General features: G+C 46.3%; 1 protein-coding gene across 1 annotated transcript; it reads right to left on the bottom strand.

Moving 5' to 3' along the window:
- Positions 1-1,975: 1,975 nt before the first annotated feature.
- Positions 1,976-19,077, bottom strand: LOC104381167 (neurotrypsin-like). The gene is made up of 15 exons (XM_086616350.1): positions 19,006-19,077; positions 16,875-16,920; positions 15,250-15,486; positions 13,779-13,902; positions 12,880-13,055; positions 12,233-12,380; positions 11,239-11,417; positions 10,683-10,824; positions 9,394-9,596; positions 8,258-8,399; positions 7,775-7,980; positions 7,154-7,232; positions 6,780-6,902; positions 5,976-6,256; positions 1,976-3,061 (listed from the first exon to the last, which is right to left on the bottom strand). Exons 1-15 carry the CDS (start codon positions 19,075-19,077, stop codon positions 2,751-2,753), a joined length of 2,469 nt encoding a protein of 822 aa, XP_086472476.1. The 3' UTR covers positions 1,976-2,750.
- Positions 19,078-19,182: the final 105 nt, after the last annotated feature.

Below are 19,182 nucleotides of genomic sequence, written 5' to 3'. Positions count from 1 at the left end.
GGAGGACTTGGGGATGTTACTTACAAGGATTATCACAGCTTTCATGGCGACAAGCTCTAGGAGAAAGAAGTATTTTGACCTGGAACATGGGAATTTCAGAAGACAATGCCAGGCCTGTGTCTCATTTATTCTAACTCCTGAATGGTAACCAGTTAAGTAGGCTTAGGGAAATAACCTCATAGTTTCAATCCTTTGGGTGTTTCTCTGCCTGTTGGGGTTATGGGTATATACTGAAAAATCAAGCCAGGTTAAACTACAGACGTGACAGCATCCAAGGCACAGAAACTCCATTTGAGCTGCTGTAGCATGCTGGCTTGGGGGAGGCTGAACTTAAATGCCAAATCCTTCCATGTTTCCCAGACAGGTACTATTGCTGTCAGTGTGGAACTTGGCATTTAATCCCCACCAAGACCAGAGGTCTTTAACATAATTGCCCTCGGTCCTTTTAATTCCTGGGAGATAAGGAGCAGTCTGCAGCTTGTGTCTCAGGGAGTCTCTGCCAGCAGCTGCAGGACAGCACAGCCAGCGTGGAGCCAAGCACAGCACTGCTGAAGGATTGAGCCTGGCACTTCGAGCCAGGTTATCAGCACAAGCAGCACTGCAGACATTCAGTCCCTCAAGAAGAGGCATGAACAGATCAGATCTGCCTCAAAGACCAGTTTGCAGGAGTTCTGACATTGCATGTTTTCAGGATGCCTACAATTCTTTTTTAAAACAGTTTCTACTGTAGTCCATTGCAGCGTTGGTAACCCAACTATCCTTTAATTGCTGGAGAGGGTAAATGGAACTGTTTATCTTAGCATTCACACACAAAGATCAGCCAGCTGGACAGGTCAACACCTTTACATTCAGTTGTTTTATAGAAGACAAATCAAAGCTTTAGGCAATCACTACTTATTGAATCCAGGGCAATTTCTAGGACTCTTTCACTACATGCCCTGTAATACGACATTGCGAATGCACAGGCTGTGCTCTGCCTTCCGTCCTTGCCTTGGTAATATCTAGGCACTGAACATCTTGGTGCCTCAAGTGCAGCCCTTCCATGCAGCAGGCCAGTGCCTGACCCAGTCATTGCCTACCCTACAGTGCCTGAGCAAACCCCAAACATGCACATCTGGCACAAGTAATCCATGTGTCCCTTTCTGTATTATTACTTCATGTTCTGGTCCTTGGTTATACATCAAAGCTTACTGCCCCTGCTCCTGAGCAGACTTGTCTTCTCTTTGGCTTGTCTACACACCACGAGAACACCCTGTGTGCACTGCACAACTGTTAATGCACTCAGCCCTTCTGTCTATTTTTATATTTTTCTACCTACTTGAGAATAATAAATTAACTTACAAAAGTGATTAAGGCCTAAGTGGAAACTCTGTTCATGTGTTTGGATGAAAGGGAAAGAAGAAATTGAAGTATTCAACAGCCTCTGCTTTCTCTCAGCATTATTTCTGTTCAGGTTGAGAACTACAGCTTGGTGGCACTGCTTGCATACCCTCGAGTTAAGCCAGTTTGCTCCCACTGAGAGGAACGAAAAGAGAAATAGTGCAAAGAAGAGAATAGAGGAAACATAGCCCAGAGGTTGCAAGAATAGGACACACTTTGGGAAAGCAGGAAGCTGCTTTGCAGCGCACTTGCTGTTCTACATCTCAAGCAAATTACTCCCCGTGTTTGTTCTGTATCTGTACCCCAGGAGTATTTCCATGTTTCATGGGAGAACTGTGAACAAAGAAATATTAAAGACTAACATCACAAATGTTAGGGCAGCTAATAACCATGTTGAATAAGGTACCAAGAGAAAGTCCCCACAGTGCTGTTAAATCATGACTCAACACTTGAATGTTTGAGATTAACATTACATTTAGATTTAAAGAAAAAATAATGTGATTGTTCAGCCTTTTGAGGTCACGTTTTTAAGTTCTTCGTAGTAATCACAAGGGCAAGAAAGCTATTGTTTCTTAAAAATTAAGATTTACTCTCACACCAACAACTGATTATAGGAGATGCTGCCTTAAGGAAAAAACAAACAAACAAACAAAACCAAACACAACAGAACCACTATATTGAGAAAGCAGCAGTAAAACTATAGCGTCTGGCAGCTGGATATGTGTGATACAGGATTACAGCAGGAGGGACAAGCATCTCTTAGCAGGGACAGACAGTTTAAAGGGATCCTATGGGAGCAGACCTACTATTCAGAAGAGAAAAGGTTCCCCCTAGAGACATAACAGGGAAGGAAAAAAAGCCAGCTGTTGACCTGTTCCTCAGCTCAGGTCAAACATTCTGATTCCTGGAATTGAAGAGAGCTGTTATGAAAAAATATCTGAAGTATGCCAGAGCCTGGTGCCATCTTCCAAACATCTCACCTCTCCTTGCAGTGTTTTTCAAGTGTGCAAACATATAGAAACAGGAACAGCTTTACAGAGGCAAGCGTCTCTCCACTCCCACCGTTTCTGTGTGCCAGGGCGAAGGAACAATTGTGATCGCGTTCCAGGACCCAGGCAGTCAGAGCAACTCAGACTTATAATTCTTACCAGTGTGCACCTGCTTTCTCTGCTCAGAGATTAAGACTAAAGTGAAACCAAAGACTTCAAAGAATCAGCCATAACTGTTATCCTCCCCCTTCTACATTAAAGTCTTTTCCCAGCATCCAACAAACTAAACTTCCATCAGTCAGTCACAGGCCAGAAGCCAAAGCCTTCTGCTGCTGCAGGGCAAAAGGACCATATGCTGAAGTTCCTAGAGCCCAGACATTTTCATTTTAGCTTGGCCACTTTCTTGATCCAGGGTACGTATTTGCTGACCTTTGTGTACACGCCAGGGGAATCCTTCCGACCGCAGCCATAACCCCAGGAGGTGATCCCCAAAATGATCCAGCGTCCATTTGACCGCTGACACATAAGTGGCCCTCCACTGTCACCTTGGCAGCTGTCCACCCGTTTATCTTCAGAGAGGTTCCCAGCACAAATCATGCGATTAGTGAACTTCTGCCCATAACGGACCTCACAGTCTTCCCGGGGCAGAAGAGGCACCACCCCTTGCAGCAGGGTTCTCGAGTAGGACTTCCCTGGAACAGAACAGCCAGATGGATTCACATATAGACAACAGCAGTGACCTGGAGCAACAGTGCTCTGCACAAAAACAGGTATTTGTACAATTCACGTCAAGACTGCAGCACAGAAATAGGCCAAGCTCAGCATCTCTGAACCACCAGAACTTCAGAAAACAGTACTGCCAAGCCAGACCACAAAAAAGAGCTGTAAGATCAAAGAAATGGGGGAGAGGTTGGAGAAAGAGGTTAGATCAAAGGATGTGTCTTACTCCTGGTTCTGCCAACAAGTAACTTGAACCTTGTTCAATTTATTTCACTTCTCTAAGCCTCCATTTCCTCCTCTGTAAAACAAGGACAGTGTTTCCTTGACAGAATAAATGCAGTACTATTTGTAAAGTGCTCAATCCTCAGGAAAGTTTTGGAAGATTCATAGATTCATAGATTTCTAGGTTGGAAAAGACCTTAGAGATCATCGAGTCCAACCATCCCTAATCCCCATTAAACCATATCCTCAAGTAGATCATCCACCCTATTCTTAAACACATCCAGGGATGGGGACTCAACCACCTCCCTGGGCAGCCTATTCCAGTGGCTGACAACCCTTTCAGAGAAGAAATACTTCCTAACATCCAACCTGAATCTCCCCTGACTAAGCTTATGCCCATTTCCTCTTGTTCTATCACCCATCACTAATGTAAAGAGTCCTTCCCCCACCTCCCCACCATCTTTTCTCAAGTATTTATAGGCCGTAATCAGGTCTCCCCTCAGCCTCCTCTTCTCCAGGCTAAACAGCCCCAACTCCCTCAGCCGCTCCTCATAAGTTTTATTTTCCAGCCCCTTGACCAGTTTAGTCGCCCTTCTTTGGACTCGCTCCAGGAGCTCAATATCTCTCTTAAAGCGAGGGGCCCAAAACTGGACACAATATTCCAGGTGCGGCCTCACCAGTGCCGAGTACAGGGGCAGGATCACTTCCCTGCTCCTGCTGGTCACACTATTCTTGATACACACCAGTATCCCATTGGCCTTTTTGGCCACCTGGGCACACTGCTGGCTCATATCAAGCCGGTAGTCAACCAACACCCCCAGGTCCTTCTCCGCCAGGCAGCTCTCCAGCCACTCTTCCCCGAGCCTATAGCGATGCTTGGGGTTTTTACACCCCAAGTGAAGGACTCTGCACTTGGCCTTATTAAAGCTCATGCCATTGGCCTCAGCCCAACGATCCAGTCTGTTCAAATCCCTCTGAAGGGCCTCCCTACCCTCGAGCAGATCGACACAGTCTCCCAGCTTGGTGTCATCCGCAAATTTACTGAGGGTACATTCAATTCCCTCATCCAGGTCATTGATAAAGATGTTAAACAGAACTGGACCCAGCACTGAGCCCTGGGGAACCCCACTGGTGACCGGCCTCCAGCCGGATTTAGCCCCATTTACCACCACTCTTTGGGCCCGGCCGTCCAGCCAGTTTTTAACCCAAAGGAGGGTGTGCCTATCCAGGCCAGCAGTTATCAGTTTCTCAACCAGAACACTATGAGAAACTGTATCAAAGGCTTTACTGAGGTCTAGGAAAACTACATCCACAGCCCTTCCCTCGTCAACTAGGCGGGTCACCCTGTCATAGAAGGTGATCAGGTTTGATGTTTCAGAGGCATCTAAATATTATTCAAAGGGAGCTCACTTCATCTTTGGCCAGACTTGACTTATCTCTATTTGCTCAAATCTCTTTATTACCCTAGACTTGCTCAGAACATAAGGTTCCTGTGCTATACTAGAGGACGACCTTCCTATGCTCCAGCTTTACAGTAAGTTCACAAGGTGGTAGGTAACTGCACCTCTCATTGGGAAAGCCAGGTTTGGTGTGTCGGAGGGATTCTAGCCATTAAGCCCCAGTACAGCTTAAGGGACTTACATGGCTAAGTTGCTCCTTGATCCTCCCCAGACACCCCAAAGTGACACGTGCACCTGGAGCAACTGACTCCAAAGGCAAATGTATATTTTCAGTAAAACACTTGGTTAACAGCTAGGGAAAAACAGCTGGAAAGGATAGGTAAGTCCAAAATCAACAGACAAGCTCCCGGGGCTATTTGCTTTTTGGCAGCAAGTGTTTTTGAACATATGGCTTTGCTCCAGTCACAGCAGCCCCAGAAAGGCCTCCTTGCCCCAAGCCCCACTTTGCATCTCTCAGCCCCAAGTGGGGGAGGACTGGACAGCTGGGTATAAAACTTTGTTTAGAGTTCAAAGTTCTGTCTCCAGACCTTGCTAATGCATGCATGTCAGGACTCGACTGAGCCCAGCATTTTAAAATACCACCTTAAGAGTGTTAAGTATTTAATAATTAATACTTTCTAGAATATTCCTGGCTCCCTTTACCACAGCAATGTGCTGGAAGAGGACAGGACAGGCTATCTCGAACCTAGTGCTAATGAAATCGGCTTCAGAGCCCATCTGTCCCTGCAGCGATAGCCAGGGACATCAAGCAAGGTAGTCTGAGAGAGATTTTTTCCACCTCTCTAAGCCCCTGCTTCACTACCACGGTATCATGAAGAAGGCAGGAGCTAATGAAAATGTGGGAGTCTCTCATAGGCTTTGTACACCAGCTCTGCACAGGCTGCTGCCTAAGGGGTGGGTCTGCTGTGGGCAAACAAGCGTGTAGAAGGGTGAAGTAAGAGAGGACTGTGGGCAGATGACAGCATTGCTCTCTCCCACAGCTTCACAAGGATGCTATGTCAATCAAGACTTCCACCATGGGCAGGCTCAAGAAGCCTCAAAATCAGAAGAAAACGTGATGGCACAAAAATCACCTCCTGTGTCCACTCCTTGACACCATGAGCTAGCATAGACATTAGAAGTAGCAAGAACATGGCCTTGAGTGGTGCAGAAATAAATTAATGGCTCACGTAGGCTCCTGAACTCAGATCGCCCCATCACCTACCTGTGTCTCCCCAGCCAGAGATGATGCAGGCTTGCCTGTTGATGTCAGACTTCTCCTTCCTGTTGGGCAGGCAGACAGGCAGGACATGGTGATTGAAGGAGAGGCAGTGCCCCTCTCTGCCCCGCATCCGGACCAGGGCAACGTCGTTATCATTGCTGCCGGCCCAGTAGTTCCTGTGGAGGACGATCCGCTCCACAGGCAGCTCCCTCTCAAACTCATCCTTCACGCCGGTGTGGTAGTCGCCCACCCGCAGCAGGTAGCGCCGCACATCAACACCAAACCTGGAGAGAAAGACACTCAAGGTCTTGATACTCCTGGGAGAGAAACAGGCTCAGTTGCTATGAGACTGAACCACCTCCTCACAAACTGGTGAAACAATGCTGGCTACTGAACTGTGGGACCTCTTTAGCAGATGTGATAATGCAGCTGTTGGGGCCAATAGGTCCCATGCACAAGAGGGTTTTTTTTTCCCCCCCCTATAAAAGGGCTACAACAGTTGCAACAGTTAAAAGGCGTCTGACCTTGTGTTCACAGTTTGTTAAAGTACTGAAGAATGGCAAAATGCTGGTTCCTTTTCAGTTGTAAATCATCACAGTTAAGAGGGCAAATGTAAGCAGTGAAGGATAAAGCACGCCTATACGGAGTCACCCCCATAAGTGCTCCGAGATCACACACATCATAACTTGAAGGTTTTGTTTTAGCAACTTTGCTCACATGGTCCCACTGGGCTGGGAGGATAGCCTTGTGCGAGGTGATCTTGTTCACCTTTGAGTATCCCTCAGGGCTCCCCGTTCTCCAACATACCTTTTGAAGCAGTGGGCTGCTGTCACTACCCAGCAGCTGCTGATCAGCGTTGCTCCGCACAGCAGACGAGTATCTCGACGAAAACCCTTCAACCGCAGCGAGGCCTGCCATGGCCAGCCACCTCTGAAGGAGAAACAGCAATAACAGGCATCACATCACACTTGCAGGAGCTGTTTTCCTCTTTTCCCATCTACTGTGCCCCGTCTGGGCTCAGCTGATGTGCATCCTTCCCTACATGGGCCCACTGGTTCAAATCAAGTTCAAAAATCACCAGTGAAAATGTGTGAATGCATTCAGCATTTGCCAGGCTATTTCCAGAGCCCACAGGAAAGCTGGGACCGGTTCTGGCTTTCCCAGCAGTTATAGGGTAGTACCTGAGAGACTTGTTTCCACCTATGATCCTTTTCTTGCGACGGTGAAGCAGGCGCATCCCGCACACACCAGACTCTGGACCTGCACAGCAAAGTTAGAGCAGTTGCGTAGATACCTTCAGCTTAAGTATCAAGAATTGTTGTCACAGAGCCAAATGCCATTCACCTTCCCTGAGGGCATTAAATCCTTATGGTAGTTGACTGCATTGTGTTGTGCATATGAAATTCATAGAAGATTTGATCCCATAGGTTTCCTCAGTTTTGCTGGAGGTGCTTACCTCTGCAGTCTTATGCCAGGAATGGGACCTGTATTTCCTCAACACTCTAAACCCCAAAGTTTGCTCATGGTTACAGCTCTAAGGAAGGGTATGGTGACTTGGCTGTGGGGAAGTTCTGCAGGCTCAAAGGCCTGACAGGGGTGGAGCTCCTCATTCTGGAGCACCCTGTGCTCCTAAGAAAAGACAATGAAAACAAGGAAAAAGTAGGAGGTGCAAGACAGGACATGCTTATTTTGTAGGTGAACATTCAGCCAAAGAAGAGAACTACAGGGGAAAAGCATTGAAGCATGTTGAGATACTACAACTGGAGCCACAGATTTCTGCATGGAAGAAATAGGCACGTCACCTGTTCTTCTGATGTCTTGGACCTTCTCTTCCACGTAGTCACAGATCACACCAGCATCCTCACTGTGCCAGCAGCTGTGAATCCCAGTGTCAGGCCTGACACACTGCCCCAGGGTGTGCTCTGTGCCACTGCATTCTACGTTTTCCAGATGGATGGGCCCATAGCCTTCACCAAAATAAGCCATTGCCCTGGCTTTTGCTGTACCACTGCAATTAGAGAGAGGGTGGCTAATGTGCGATAAGCAGGAGGCAGGTGAACCTGATGCACCGGCACGTTTTAAGAGAAATAACATTTATGTGTCATTCCACACATAGACACTAGTACAGTACTTGCTGAAGGCACTGTGAGAATAAGAGCCTACTCCCTCAAGCATATGCAGGTATGCCAAAACTAAGACATTAAGCCCCTAGAAACAGGTCCAGAAAGAAGCGATCCCCCTGAGAGCTGTTTCTGTCTGTGAGATGCATGCACCAGAGCTTCTACCTGAATCCTAGCTGCCTGCAAACTACTGCAGCATCTCTGTCTGTCCAGTCATCATCACAGACACTGCCCCATTGCCCATTCAGGAATATCTCAACTCGTCCCTCCTTGGTGCTTTCTCCATCCACCAGTCGCACAGGAGGCCCTGCAAGAGAAAACACATGAGTTGCTGCAAGCAAAAATACCAGAGTGTGTGAGGTGCCCAGAACTTGGGTTCTACAGGAAAAGCTGAATCCCAGACATTAGTAAGCTTAAAAAAAAAAAAAAAAAAAGAGAATGTTTCTATATGAAGACTGTGCCCCTCATTTCACCTCTGTGCTGAATCAGAAGACTATATACATGTTAATTTATTTAATACACACTGGAAAACATTAGCGGATCATATTCTGAAAGCTGAGTAAAGAGGAGAACAAGAACAGAAGGAAAGTTATTAACTCCTGAGCCAAGGGTTGACAAGCCTAAACATGTCTTGGAAATAAATCCATTAAATTATAGAACTATTATATTATTCTAGGTAAGAGAAGGGTTCTATATCCAGGAAAAACAAAAAGTTGGATGCTGTCTATTCCAATAAAAAATGTCTGACAAATTGGGAAGTCTCCTGTAGTAGGGAAAGGGAAGAGTATCGGGCCTCATACAAATAAGGAAATTATACTAACTTGAAACACATTCACAATTTTAATCAAAAGTGTGCCATCCACACAAGAGAGTGCCAACTGCCACACAACAGCCCCTCTCTTGGCAAGGTGCGACACTAATGGTAACTACACATTTCCTGGAGGGTCTAGTTAAGGGGGTCCCATGTTCCCACAGACATGGGGCTGAGGCATCTCATCAGTGGGCAATGGCGCACTAAGGCAGCTACTGTTCCTCAGCCTCTCAGGTTTGCTTTAGAGCCTGCCAACACAATTCTCTCCAGTTTCAGTTTCTCTGCAGGTCTGGCCATGTGTCTGGTGGAGCCACAGCTCTGTGGCTGTGCCCCAAGACAGCCAGGGCTTGTTCCCTAGGAGTCCTCCTCAAAGAGAAGCCCCCTCGCTGAGACAGGACAGGGAAACTCCCACATCTGCTAGAGCTTCCAAATGAACAGACCAGCAGGTAACACTTCCCCACTGCCCAGGGCAAGAGGCAAGGCAAGTTACCCAGGCTGCCATCCATGGCTATGTTGCTCTCCAGGGAACAGCGGACTCCCACATCCTCAGCGTGTGAGCAGTCGTGTTGCCCCCAGTTGCTGTGGGGACAGTCCAGGAGGGAGAGCTCTGTCCCCACACAAGCCACATCATCCAGTAAGATAAAACCTTGGCCAGCAGCATAGTCCCCTTCAGAGGCCAGGGTAGCAGGACCACTAGAGGAAGGAAACAGAGCATAACATCAGACTCATGAAAACTCATTAATCTCACAGAGGGACCCAAGCTCAGACCCAAAGGGAAGCTCCTCTGCAGAGCTCAGGTGTGACACTGGTGGCCTCCTGACCTAAACCCCTCAGGGACATGCAGAACAGCAGCCAAGCAGCTTGGACATTTCACCAGCTTCAGTTTTCAGGGAGGCCCACTCAGATCAGTCCATTTTCTAGTGTCTGATCAAAGGCACAGTCCTAGTAGCACAGACGGCCAGCTATAGCACAGACATGACACCAGGTGCATCAATTCGGGGAGGGGCTAGCAGAGGAGGCATCGAAACTTCACCGTTTAAGTAATTCTGCTTCATTTTGTAGGAAGTAGCCACCTAGAATTGAAATGCAGAAAGCTGCAAACTTTTAGGCGCTACAAGAGATGACAAACGCATTATGCAGCTGAAGCCAAAGGGATTAATTTAGTTTAGTCTTTCTTCAGTCTACAAAGCTAAAATTTTATGAGGATACCATAATCATATTAAAAAATCCACAAAAAAAAATTCCCACTTTACTGGCTCAAAGACTACAGTATCCTCATTTTAAATCTTCCCCAATTAAATCTTCCCCAAACTCATACCTGGAGGGATGACAGTTCAGCAGTGGGCTGGAAGAAAAGCATTACAAAAAATCCCTAATGTTACTCTTTTTTTTTTTCCCTGATGGTCTTCATTCAGCTACTGAAGCAGGTGTCTGTTTAGCTGACAGAGCAGATGGGTGGCAGTGCTGAGCTGATACACCCGGAAATTTAGGGTGTATTGAGAGAACTTTCTGACTTTGGTGAGGGGTTCATAAAGCCAGGATCAATCCTGTTATCTGCTTTCAAAACAGGCTGAAGCAAGATATAATACAGTGTTTTTTTTTTTCCCCTGTGGATACCTATTAATCTTTCCTGAATAAAGTTGCATAATGCTAATAACCCTTCTAATAAGGCAGCATTGAAGGAAGTAAGGTCCAGCCTATCCCGGTGAAGGGGGATGGAAATGGAATCTAATTCCTGAAATTAGGAAGCACAGGCGCTATACATGCTTTCAGTCCTACCTGAAGCCCAGCTGCCTGCAGACCACTTGGGCACCGAGATCCGTCCAGCCATCATCACATACTGTGCCCCAGTCTCCGTTGTAATAAACTTCTACCCTGCCTTCGCTGGGGCTGCGGCCACCAGCCAGCCTGACAGTGCCCTCTGCAAGGGGTGGGAGAAGGAAAGATCAGCACTCAGCAGGGGTGAAAAGAAACAGCCTGCGCCCCACTGCTGAAGTCTGCGCAGCCCACGAGTGAAAGAAACCAAAGACATAGATGTCTGTGGGTACTCAGAAAACAAATATTCATTGCTCCCAGATGTGCCCATCTGTCAGGGCAGGATTCACCTCAGCCTTCCCATGCCACCTGTGGAAAGCAGCAGGAACACCACCAAGTCTGGCTCTGATCCATTCCCACCTGTTGCTTGTGCTCTGCCTCCACATCGGGCAGCCCTTGTGGGAGCCCTACGCATGAGCCCTATGGGATCCCAAAGCAGGGGGGCTACTTGCTAAGCAAGCTGTGTAATGTGGGAGTATGGCAGACCACAGCTGGCTGGCACAGAGCTGTAGACCTGTACCTGTGAAAGGGTCACAGGAGACCCCAGCGTCTTCAATGTGGTCACAGTTCTGCTGTCCCCAGTCGCTCTTCTTGCACTGGTCAAGTGAGAGTTCATTGCCTGAGCACTCCACTTCATCCAGCAGGATTGGGCCAGATCCCTGCCCATAGTGAGCCCATGACAAGGCTTTTGGGTTCCCACTGCAAATGGTACAGACACATATGCTCACAGTAAGGAAAGTCACGGTCTGCACTTGGAGTCTGCCTTGCACAGAGACTCTCCTACGCTAGGCCAGCGTCCGCCCATAGACAATCTGTATTTCTGACACAGTGGTGCTGCCAACTGTTAACTTAAATACCTTACTGGAATGTTTTGTAACGAGACCTTCCAACACATAACATGAGCAGTTCAGACACCTGGGGAGTTCTGAGGACAACGATGTTTCAATCTCAGTGACAGGCAAAACTCCCAGAGTTTGAGGGATCTCAAAATGGACTTGTCTATTTTGAACAATTCTGCACTGATATGATTTTCAGGAATGCTCAGTATACAACTGCTCCCACGTTACATGCTGAATGGCAGAGAGAAGAGTGAGATGCTCTCTCTTGCTTTCCTGTCTGGAGAGGGTAAGGGCAGTCAGTGAAACTGGAGATGTTTAAACTTAACCAGGTAAACAACTGCAGTTCACATATGGAAATCACCATGACAAGTTATTGCTGAGGCTAAGAAGATTTGCATTAGGACATGTGTGCAAAAATAATGAACAGAGATAAACATAAACAGACCTTGGATAGGGATGCACCAACTATTTTTTTTTTTCACAGCATAAACCCGTAAAACTGACAGGAATTAAACACATAATCTCTTTATAGGACGATCAATCCAGAATTATCTTTCCCAGGGTTTCTGTGTGCTTCCCATAGAAAGGGCTGGTGCTACAGTGAAAGGACATGGTCTCGTGTTTTTCATTCTGTCTACTTCTATTACACTCTGTGACATACAGCAGCGAAATTACCTGAGTCCCAGCTGTCTACAAACTACTTCAGCATCCCGGTCGTCCCACTGGTCATCACAGATGGTACCCCACTTGCCATCATGGTAAACCTCCACTCGCCCTTCAAAGCTCTCCTTTCCCCCCACTAAACGCAGTGGAGCACCTACACCTGTGCTTCAAGAAAGGGAAAGAGAGCACAACAGAGCAAGGCAGAGACAAAACATATCCATCAGTTCAGAGCGTAGAATCATTCACGAGCCAGAGGATGTCTTGGGATGCTCTTTTCCTACGCTACCACACCCTCCCCTCTGAACCCTCCCCAAGAAGCATCTGTGATTGCAGCCCACAGTACAGGTGCCACTGGTCCAGGACTGCTGCAGTAACTAGGACTTTGATGCCTGCAGACAAAAGCTTGGTTTGATAAAAAGGGGATGTGGTCATAAGCAACAGCCATCTTTCAGTGATCATATAAGTATGCACACTCTGAGTATTTGGGACTGGGAAAGGAGGGATGATTTTCCACTGGAAGGAAGATATCACCTGTATAGCAGGTGAAAGAATAACATGCTCCAATTATTTGCTTTCCACAGCTTCAAGACTTCAGGTTTTACATCTTGTCAGCAACACTGACCCAAGAAACAAGGAGCGAATCTCTTCTGGAGATTTACCTTCTGGCGGGACACAGGTTACCGTAGCACTCCCCTGGTTACAAGCTCCTGACACAGCTTCCCGATAGCCACACTGCAGCAGAGCTTTCTCATCCCCATGGCAGTTTGCTGACTGCAGGTGCAGGGGAACAGGCCACAGCCCGGGATGTCTCTTCTTCCCAGCTGTGCCAATCTCACTGGTACAGAGAAAGCAACAGAGCAATGAAATGCCGTAGCACTGCCTGACTCACAAGTTCCCCTCAGTTCTTGTGACTCTCCAGCCCAGTTCTGGCATTTCACATCCCAGTGAGCCCAGTTGATTGGGAGTACATAAAGGGGTGGCCATGTGCCGTCTAAGGGGAAAGTACAAGCAAGTACAAAGCACTTCCCACCATCTAACCCATTTCGTCTTTCTACTTACTGCAGAGGAGTTGTTCTGGTCAGAAATGGCACCCTCGTTTGAGAGTGATAAATGAACCCATCAACAGATGCAAACATCCAAATATCTGAATCACCTTCTTCCTTCTCTGTGGTCCTTATCTCCTTCCTATTTGGAATTTTGAAGGTCCAAATCCAAGATTCCCAAAGAGAGTTCAGACTCTCAAAATTTCTATTAGATCACTACAGAAACTCCAGCTGGTAATACTAAAAAGAGGATACAATCTCACAGCTCGCTCATCACAGCCTGGAGCAGCAAGCAGAAAGCGCTTTAAAAAGTGTTTGCAAATGCTGATTTGAGGTTGGGCATAGCCACAGAAGAAAACAGTAGGAAAGGACCCTGGTAAGTGGGAAATGAGCCCACAAAACAAACTCCTCTCCCTCAGCCAACACACTATGCCAGAGGGACTGTAACCACAGAGGCTGTTCTATCAAAAGCCCATGTGAGCATGTAAGTCTCACAACAAGACTGAGGCTCCCACCTGAGACCTAGTTGCCTGCAGATTACACTGGCATCCCAGTCAGTCCAGTGGTCAGCACAGATGGTGCCCCAGAGTCCACTGAAGTACAGCTCCACACTACTATCTTCAGCCAACCGCACAGCACCTTCCGAAAGGGGAAAAAAAAAATAAAAAAAGAGGCTGCTATTTTGTGATGGAGGTTTCAGATCAGCAAGTCTTGGACTTGAATTGCACTTGGCTTTTCTCATCTCTGTTTTGCTGATGCTGTCACTGAAGTGACTTGTACGAAGGAGTGCAGGACGTGGCACCTTCCCAGTTCCATCAGCGGCCACTCGGGAGGACGACTGGTGCTATGTTCTTTTTGAAGCCATGGTAATATCGTCAGGAAACTTGGCTTCTGCTGCAGCTCCTGGATTCTCCTTCTGTGAAATGGGGATGATTTTACATGCTACCTTGAAAAAGTGTATGGAAATGGCAGATTCTCTAATTCCTTCAGACACTCCACTGATTTATTTCCCTTTGATGTCCTCACCTATAAGAGTCACTCTTGCTACAGCTACATGTTCAGTAACAACAGGTGAATCCTCTTTAATTTCTCTCATAAAAGCAAGTGCCAATGTAAACGCCCTCTCAATTCCCACTGCACCACAAATATCTACCACTGTTTAGAAAGTACATCATCTTGCTCAGTTATGTGTTGGGAGAAAGATACACCTTCTGTCTGCAATACCTCAATGCAGGCACACAGCACAACTACACTTGCATTCTTCACTTTAATGAAGTCATCTTTGAAAGCACTTCCACTGGCAAGGGAAAAGACTTTGCCATTTCATTTATTAAACTGGTACTTCATCTGTTCTGCAAAATGTGGGAAAAGTAAAGAAGGTAAGAAAACAGGAGGACAAACCGAAAATTTTCAAGAATGTTGCGCTGGAGTCAGCGCATTGAGAAAGCTCAGCTCCCTTGCGTGCCTCAAAGTAAGCAGTAGTCCTTGTGTTGGCACTGCGAGGAATTTTAAAGCAAACCTCTGACTTACCTTGCCACAGAAGATTTATAAACCTAGCCGCAGAAGATTTTTCGTTGTTATATTTGAAGTACTACACTTACATGAGGAGAGCTGTGATATGGACACTTAAGGAGTAGGAGTGGGGTGTTTTCCGCATAACTTAAACTGTTTTCAAAGTGGCATAAGTTAACAGTAAAAAAAAAAAAAAAAAAAAAGAGTCTTCTTGTATGAGAATAAAAACATCTATACAAGGCATTATGGCTACAGCAGCTTAAATCCACCCCCTACTATACACAGACGTTCTTCTCCCACACAGGCTAGCCTCTAGTCCTAATTATTTTGACAATTCCGGACAGTTACTGTACTGTGCTTCTTTCACAGAGTGTCCCACCTGCTGCTTGCAAGTCTGTGCAGCACACATTTCTGGCCTGAGCCCCTCTCCATAGTGCAGCCCGGGTGCTGGCAGAGACACGCAGCAGCCCTTACCTTGGTTACAGTCGCAGTTAGCCCAGCCGATGGCCCCTGACGCAAGTCGGTAGAAGCACCAGGGTGTCGTTCCCCCATCCGGGTTCCTGCAGCGGTTGTGGTCCCCCAAGCCACGGTCTGGGTACTGCTGAACATAATCGGGGAACTCGGCCCAGTTGAGGCACTCTGCCCCGGCCTCAGTGACCGCCAGCGAGCCATTGTAATACCCAAGAGGTCCGACACCACACACGCTGGACACTGGGCACAGGAAGGCAGCTGTTAGCATCACTTAAGGCACCACACACGGAGGCTTAGACAACGTGGGAGATACCAGATGATCTCCTGAAACTGTGTCTGCAGTCTTGATTGCTACTTGCTTGATCTCAATTCTATCACTCGTCAAGACAGTGGCTCAAAGAATGTTTATAATACGGACTATCTAAAAGCCAAATTGATCTGAAAGTTATGAACTCCTCAGGCAGACCTTTGAAATGTGTTAACTCTGAGCTCAAACACAGACAGTTTGAACCAGTTCCCATTACCATTTATTTCCATAGAGGTATTCGCTTACTCTGGAGCAGCACTTGAGGCTGGCACGCGCTGCTCCACTTCCTTCCCCATCTGCTTTGGCACCTGAATAAGATACTCTTAAATTTGATTCTAGGCTCTTTAGAAGATTAATTGCCTGTCTAAATTGATTGAAACTGAGAAGAGTTTAAAATTAGCTGTAATTTTATTCTATAAAGCAGGAAGGTGAGAACTGACATTGTATTTCATTGTACATATGTTCCCTATACACATTAGCAGACAACCTGGCATATCTGAACTTGGCCAATGTATAGGAAGGAAAAGGTAACCTATTTTGGGGTAAGTGCAGGTGCCAAATGTTTCAGGCCAGTGCTCATGTGAAATATCTCATGTGAAGGAACCCCAACAATTAATTTAATATGGTCTTGAACAAAAGAAGAAAACTCTCCATTCATGACCCTGAAATAAGAAAGAGGGAAACCAGAACCAGATCCTGTTTCTAGAGTGCGTAACATGGGAAGAGCAGACTCAGAAAGGGATAACAGAGCTCTATTCACTGAACGAGTGAAAAGAAGCCAATGTTTCCAGAAAACCCTTCTGCCATAAAGACATGCAGGGCAACATCAAGGGTACAAAGAAACTTTGCATCATGTCATTTGCTTTCTAGCTGCTGCCAAGCCCAGAGGAGGTAAGTGACAGCTGAAGGCCAACTGCAAGGTACAAAAATGAGAAGCAGTTACAGGTAGGTGTTTGGAAAATACATGGTGTGCTTTGCATCAACTGGGACCCTCAGAGGGGCGTGTATGAGAATTCAGTAGCTATTAGAGCAGAGGAAAGGTGAGCGAGCAAAAAAGACTGAGGCAGAGAAAGAGATGAAAGGAAAAGTACATGTGGGGGGAGTAGGGAACTTCAAGAGTATTAGACATGAAGAAAAGAAAGTGGTCTCACCATTTTGGGGAAGGAGATAAACAGACATTGAGGCAGGAGAAAAGATTGAAGCAGTGATGGAAAGAAAGGAAGAATGCCAGGCAGCAGTGGTTCATCGTACCTATGGTCTCAGATCACCACTGCAGGAAAGAATCTGCCCGATGACTGAATTAATAACGTCTTGTTCTTACCTGCAGTCTGCAAATGGTTTTGGTTGGGCTGGGATCCCAGGAAAGCCTGGGAAAAGAAACAGAGCAAAAGCAGAGAGATGATTATCCGATGAAATAAACATGGGCATGTCCTAAAAGCAGTTCGGCCTTTTGCTGCTTTAGGCAAACACACCCTAGTAACCAGCCTCTTCTCTGCTTTCCCCATTGCTCCTCTTCAAATCCAATCACAGCTCTGCCCACTTACAACAAAATGAATAATTACTGGCCTGCAGAGATTTACCCTTGATCTAACATCTGCATTACAGGGCTCTGCTTGTTCTTTTCCAATAGAATTGGAAGCCTGAGTGAGATGCCTATGGAAAAAAAAAGCTAGAAGAAAACAATTGTTACCAGTAAGAAAAATAATTAATAACCATTCATTCTCTCTCCATATATAGGGCAAGCCATCTATGGCCACAGCAGCACAGAGATATACCTGTGAGACAGGATGATGCCCCTAGAGATCCCTGTTAAAATAGTAATAAACATCCATATACAAAGTGAGAAATGCCTAAAGAAGAAAATCCAACAAGGCTTTTTGAGGATTTTGTTTTTTAATATATGAGTGTGATATGGCCTATGGTATTATTATCCAAATGTGATACAAAGCCCTCAGAATTCCAGCATCCTGTCCAGCCCCAAAACTGCATTTCCTCTTGTAGGCAGTATTTTCAGTGGTCATAACTTGACTGCTGGCTGATAGAGATCTCCATTTCAACACCATTACATGGTGTGCAGGCAGGTGCAAGACCTCCACAGACCCAGAGTGAAAAGATGAAACTCTACACGCTTCTGCTAACTCCGTGTAGTTTATATCATGTTTAAATACTTTTATATGAACATTTCTAATACTCTTGTATGAACAAGGAGTTCTAATTCATAGAGCAGGGGTATACATATAAAGAAAACTAGTTATTGGAAATGGTTCTGCTTTTCTTCAAAATGCAGTAATTCTGCTTCTCTCAGCTTCACCTCTCCCTGGAAAAGAGGATGAGTTAAATTTGGAATTAAACCAAATCCATCTCTGGAATAAGCAGGGATATTTCCCATAGATACTTTACAAGAATGACACCTACTCATGGCAGATGTCACTTTCAAATGAAGCTTATGAATATGGTCCAGGAGGTGCTGACAACCATGGCCAAGCTCCAGCACCACACTCCAGAAGTCAGAATGTGACATTACATATTGAAGATGAATTTCTGACATGGTTGAGAAACAGCAGAACAGATCTCAGGTGCATATGCACAAAGGGATGCATAGACAAAACAGCATTTAACTGAAAATCCCTTTTCCGCCAAAATGCATCTATCTACATGGGTCAGGCTATTCCGAGCCCACATAATGGTCTGTGAACCAACAATGCTGAAGGACTCAGCTGACGACCTCAAAGCTCTTTGCAAAGAGAGGAAAGTGAGCTAAGCTACCTTTTGTGACTGCACCAAACAGGTGACTGAGCCATAATCCAGGTTGCCCGACTCCTAGCTTTCAGCGTGCACCTGCACACACATGTGAGCCTGCAGGTGATAGAGGGATAGGTTGGACTAATAACAGGCTATATGTGAAAGCCTGAACCTGCTCTTCTGAGAGACTCAGCATAGACGAAAGACCTGCAGTCCAAGTAATATGCTTCCCTTTTAATGAAAGATTAGTTGCTGCCAGTTCCTGTAGCAGTTTCCAAAATCCCCTAACGCTGACCATCGCCACCACTAAATTTCAGTGCAAACAGCCTATGCTGCAGTCACTGCCCCAGGTTCATGTGGCTATAAACCACCTGTCCACAACAGCAATAAGGGTAATCAGTCAATCAGCGAAGAAGAGAAACAAAGGATCTTTCCTGTCAGGGTCACTGCAGCGCTTGGGAGACATTGGAAATCTGAGCCAAAGCATCTGCAAGCTGTGTGCATCCTGCTCTCCTGCTTTGTTTCCTTTCCTGAATTTTATATGCATAACGAAACAAATCCCTCCCCAAGCCCCCAACCCTTCCCAGAGACCACAGCTGCCTGGATGCTTTGGAAAACATACTCAAGTAATAAAAAGATCAACTTACAGCAAGGATATTAAAAACCCCTGTGACTTCTTACAAGCAGACTGAAGAATAACAATTTCTTACCTCCACACATCTGAGACAGGATAACAGACTCGAGAGCTCTACCAGGAGCCCGAGTACTTTGGAGATCTCCATCCTTCCTGTACAAAGTGGGTAGAAGCTTCTTCAAGCATCACATTCTCGTCCAGCTGCCTGGCTCAGCTGCTGCCTCCTCCCCGGGCTCTGCAGCCGGGTTTCCCT

Source organism: Tauraco erythrolophus, chromosome 9, assembly GCF_009769465.1.
Source record: "Tauraco erythrolophus isolate bTauEry1 chromosome 9, bTauEry1.pri, whole genome shotgun sequence".
Classification (NCBI taxonomy): domain Eukaryota; kingdom Metazoa; phylum Chordata; class Aves; order Musophagiformes; family Musophagidae; genus Tauraco; species Tauraco erythrolophus.
The sequence above is the reverse complement of the archived record's forward strand: the minus strand, read 5'-3'. Positions and strand labels throughout refer to the sequence as shown.

Coding starts and splice junctions, on each gene's coding strand:
- LOC104381167 (XM_086616350.1), bottom strand. CDS start 19,077: ATGGAGATCTCCAAAGTACTCGGGCTCCTGGTAGAGCTCTCGAGTCTG. Junction 7,233..7,774: donor CCAAGACATCAGAAGAACAG/GTGACGTGCCTA, acceptor TTTGCTGTGCAG/GTCCAGAGTCTGGTGTGTGC. Junction 3,062..5,975: donor CTCTGGCTGGGGAGACACAG/GTAGGTGATGGG, acceptor GTTCTGTTCCAG/GGAAGTCCTACTCGAGAACC.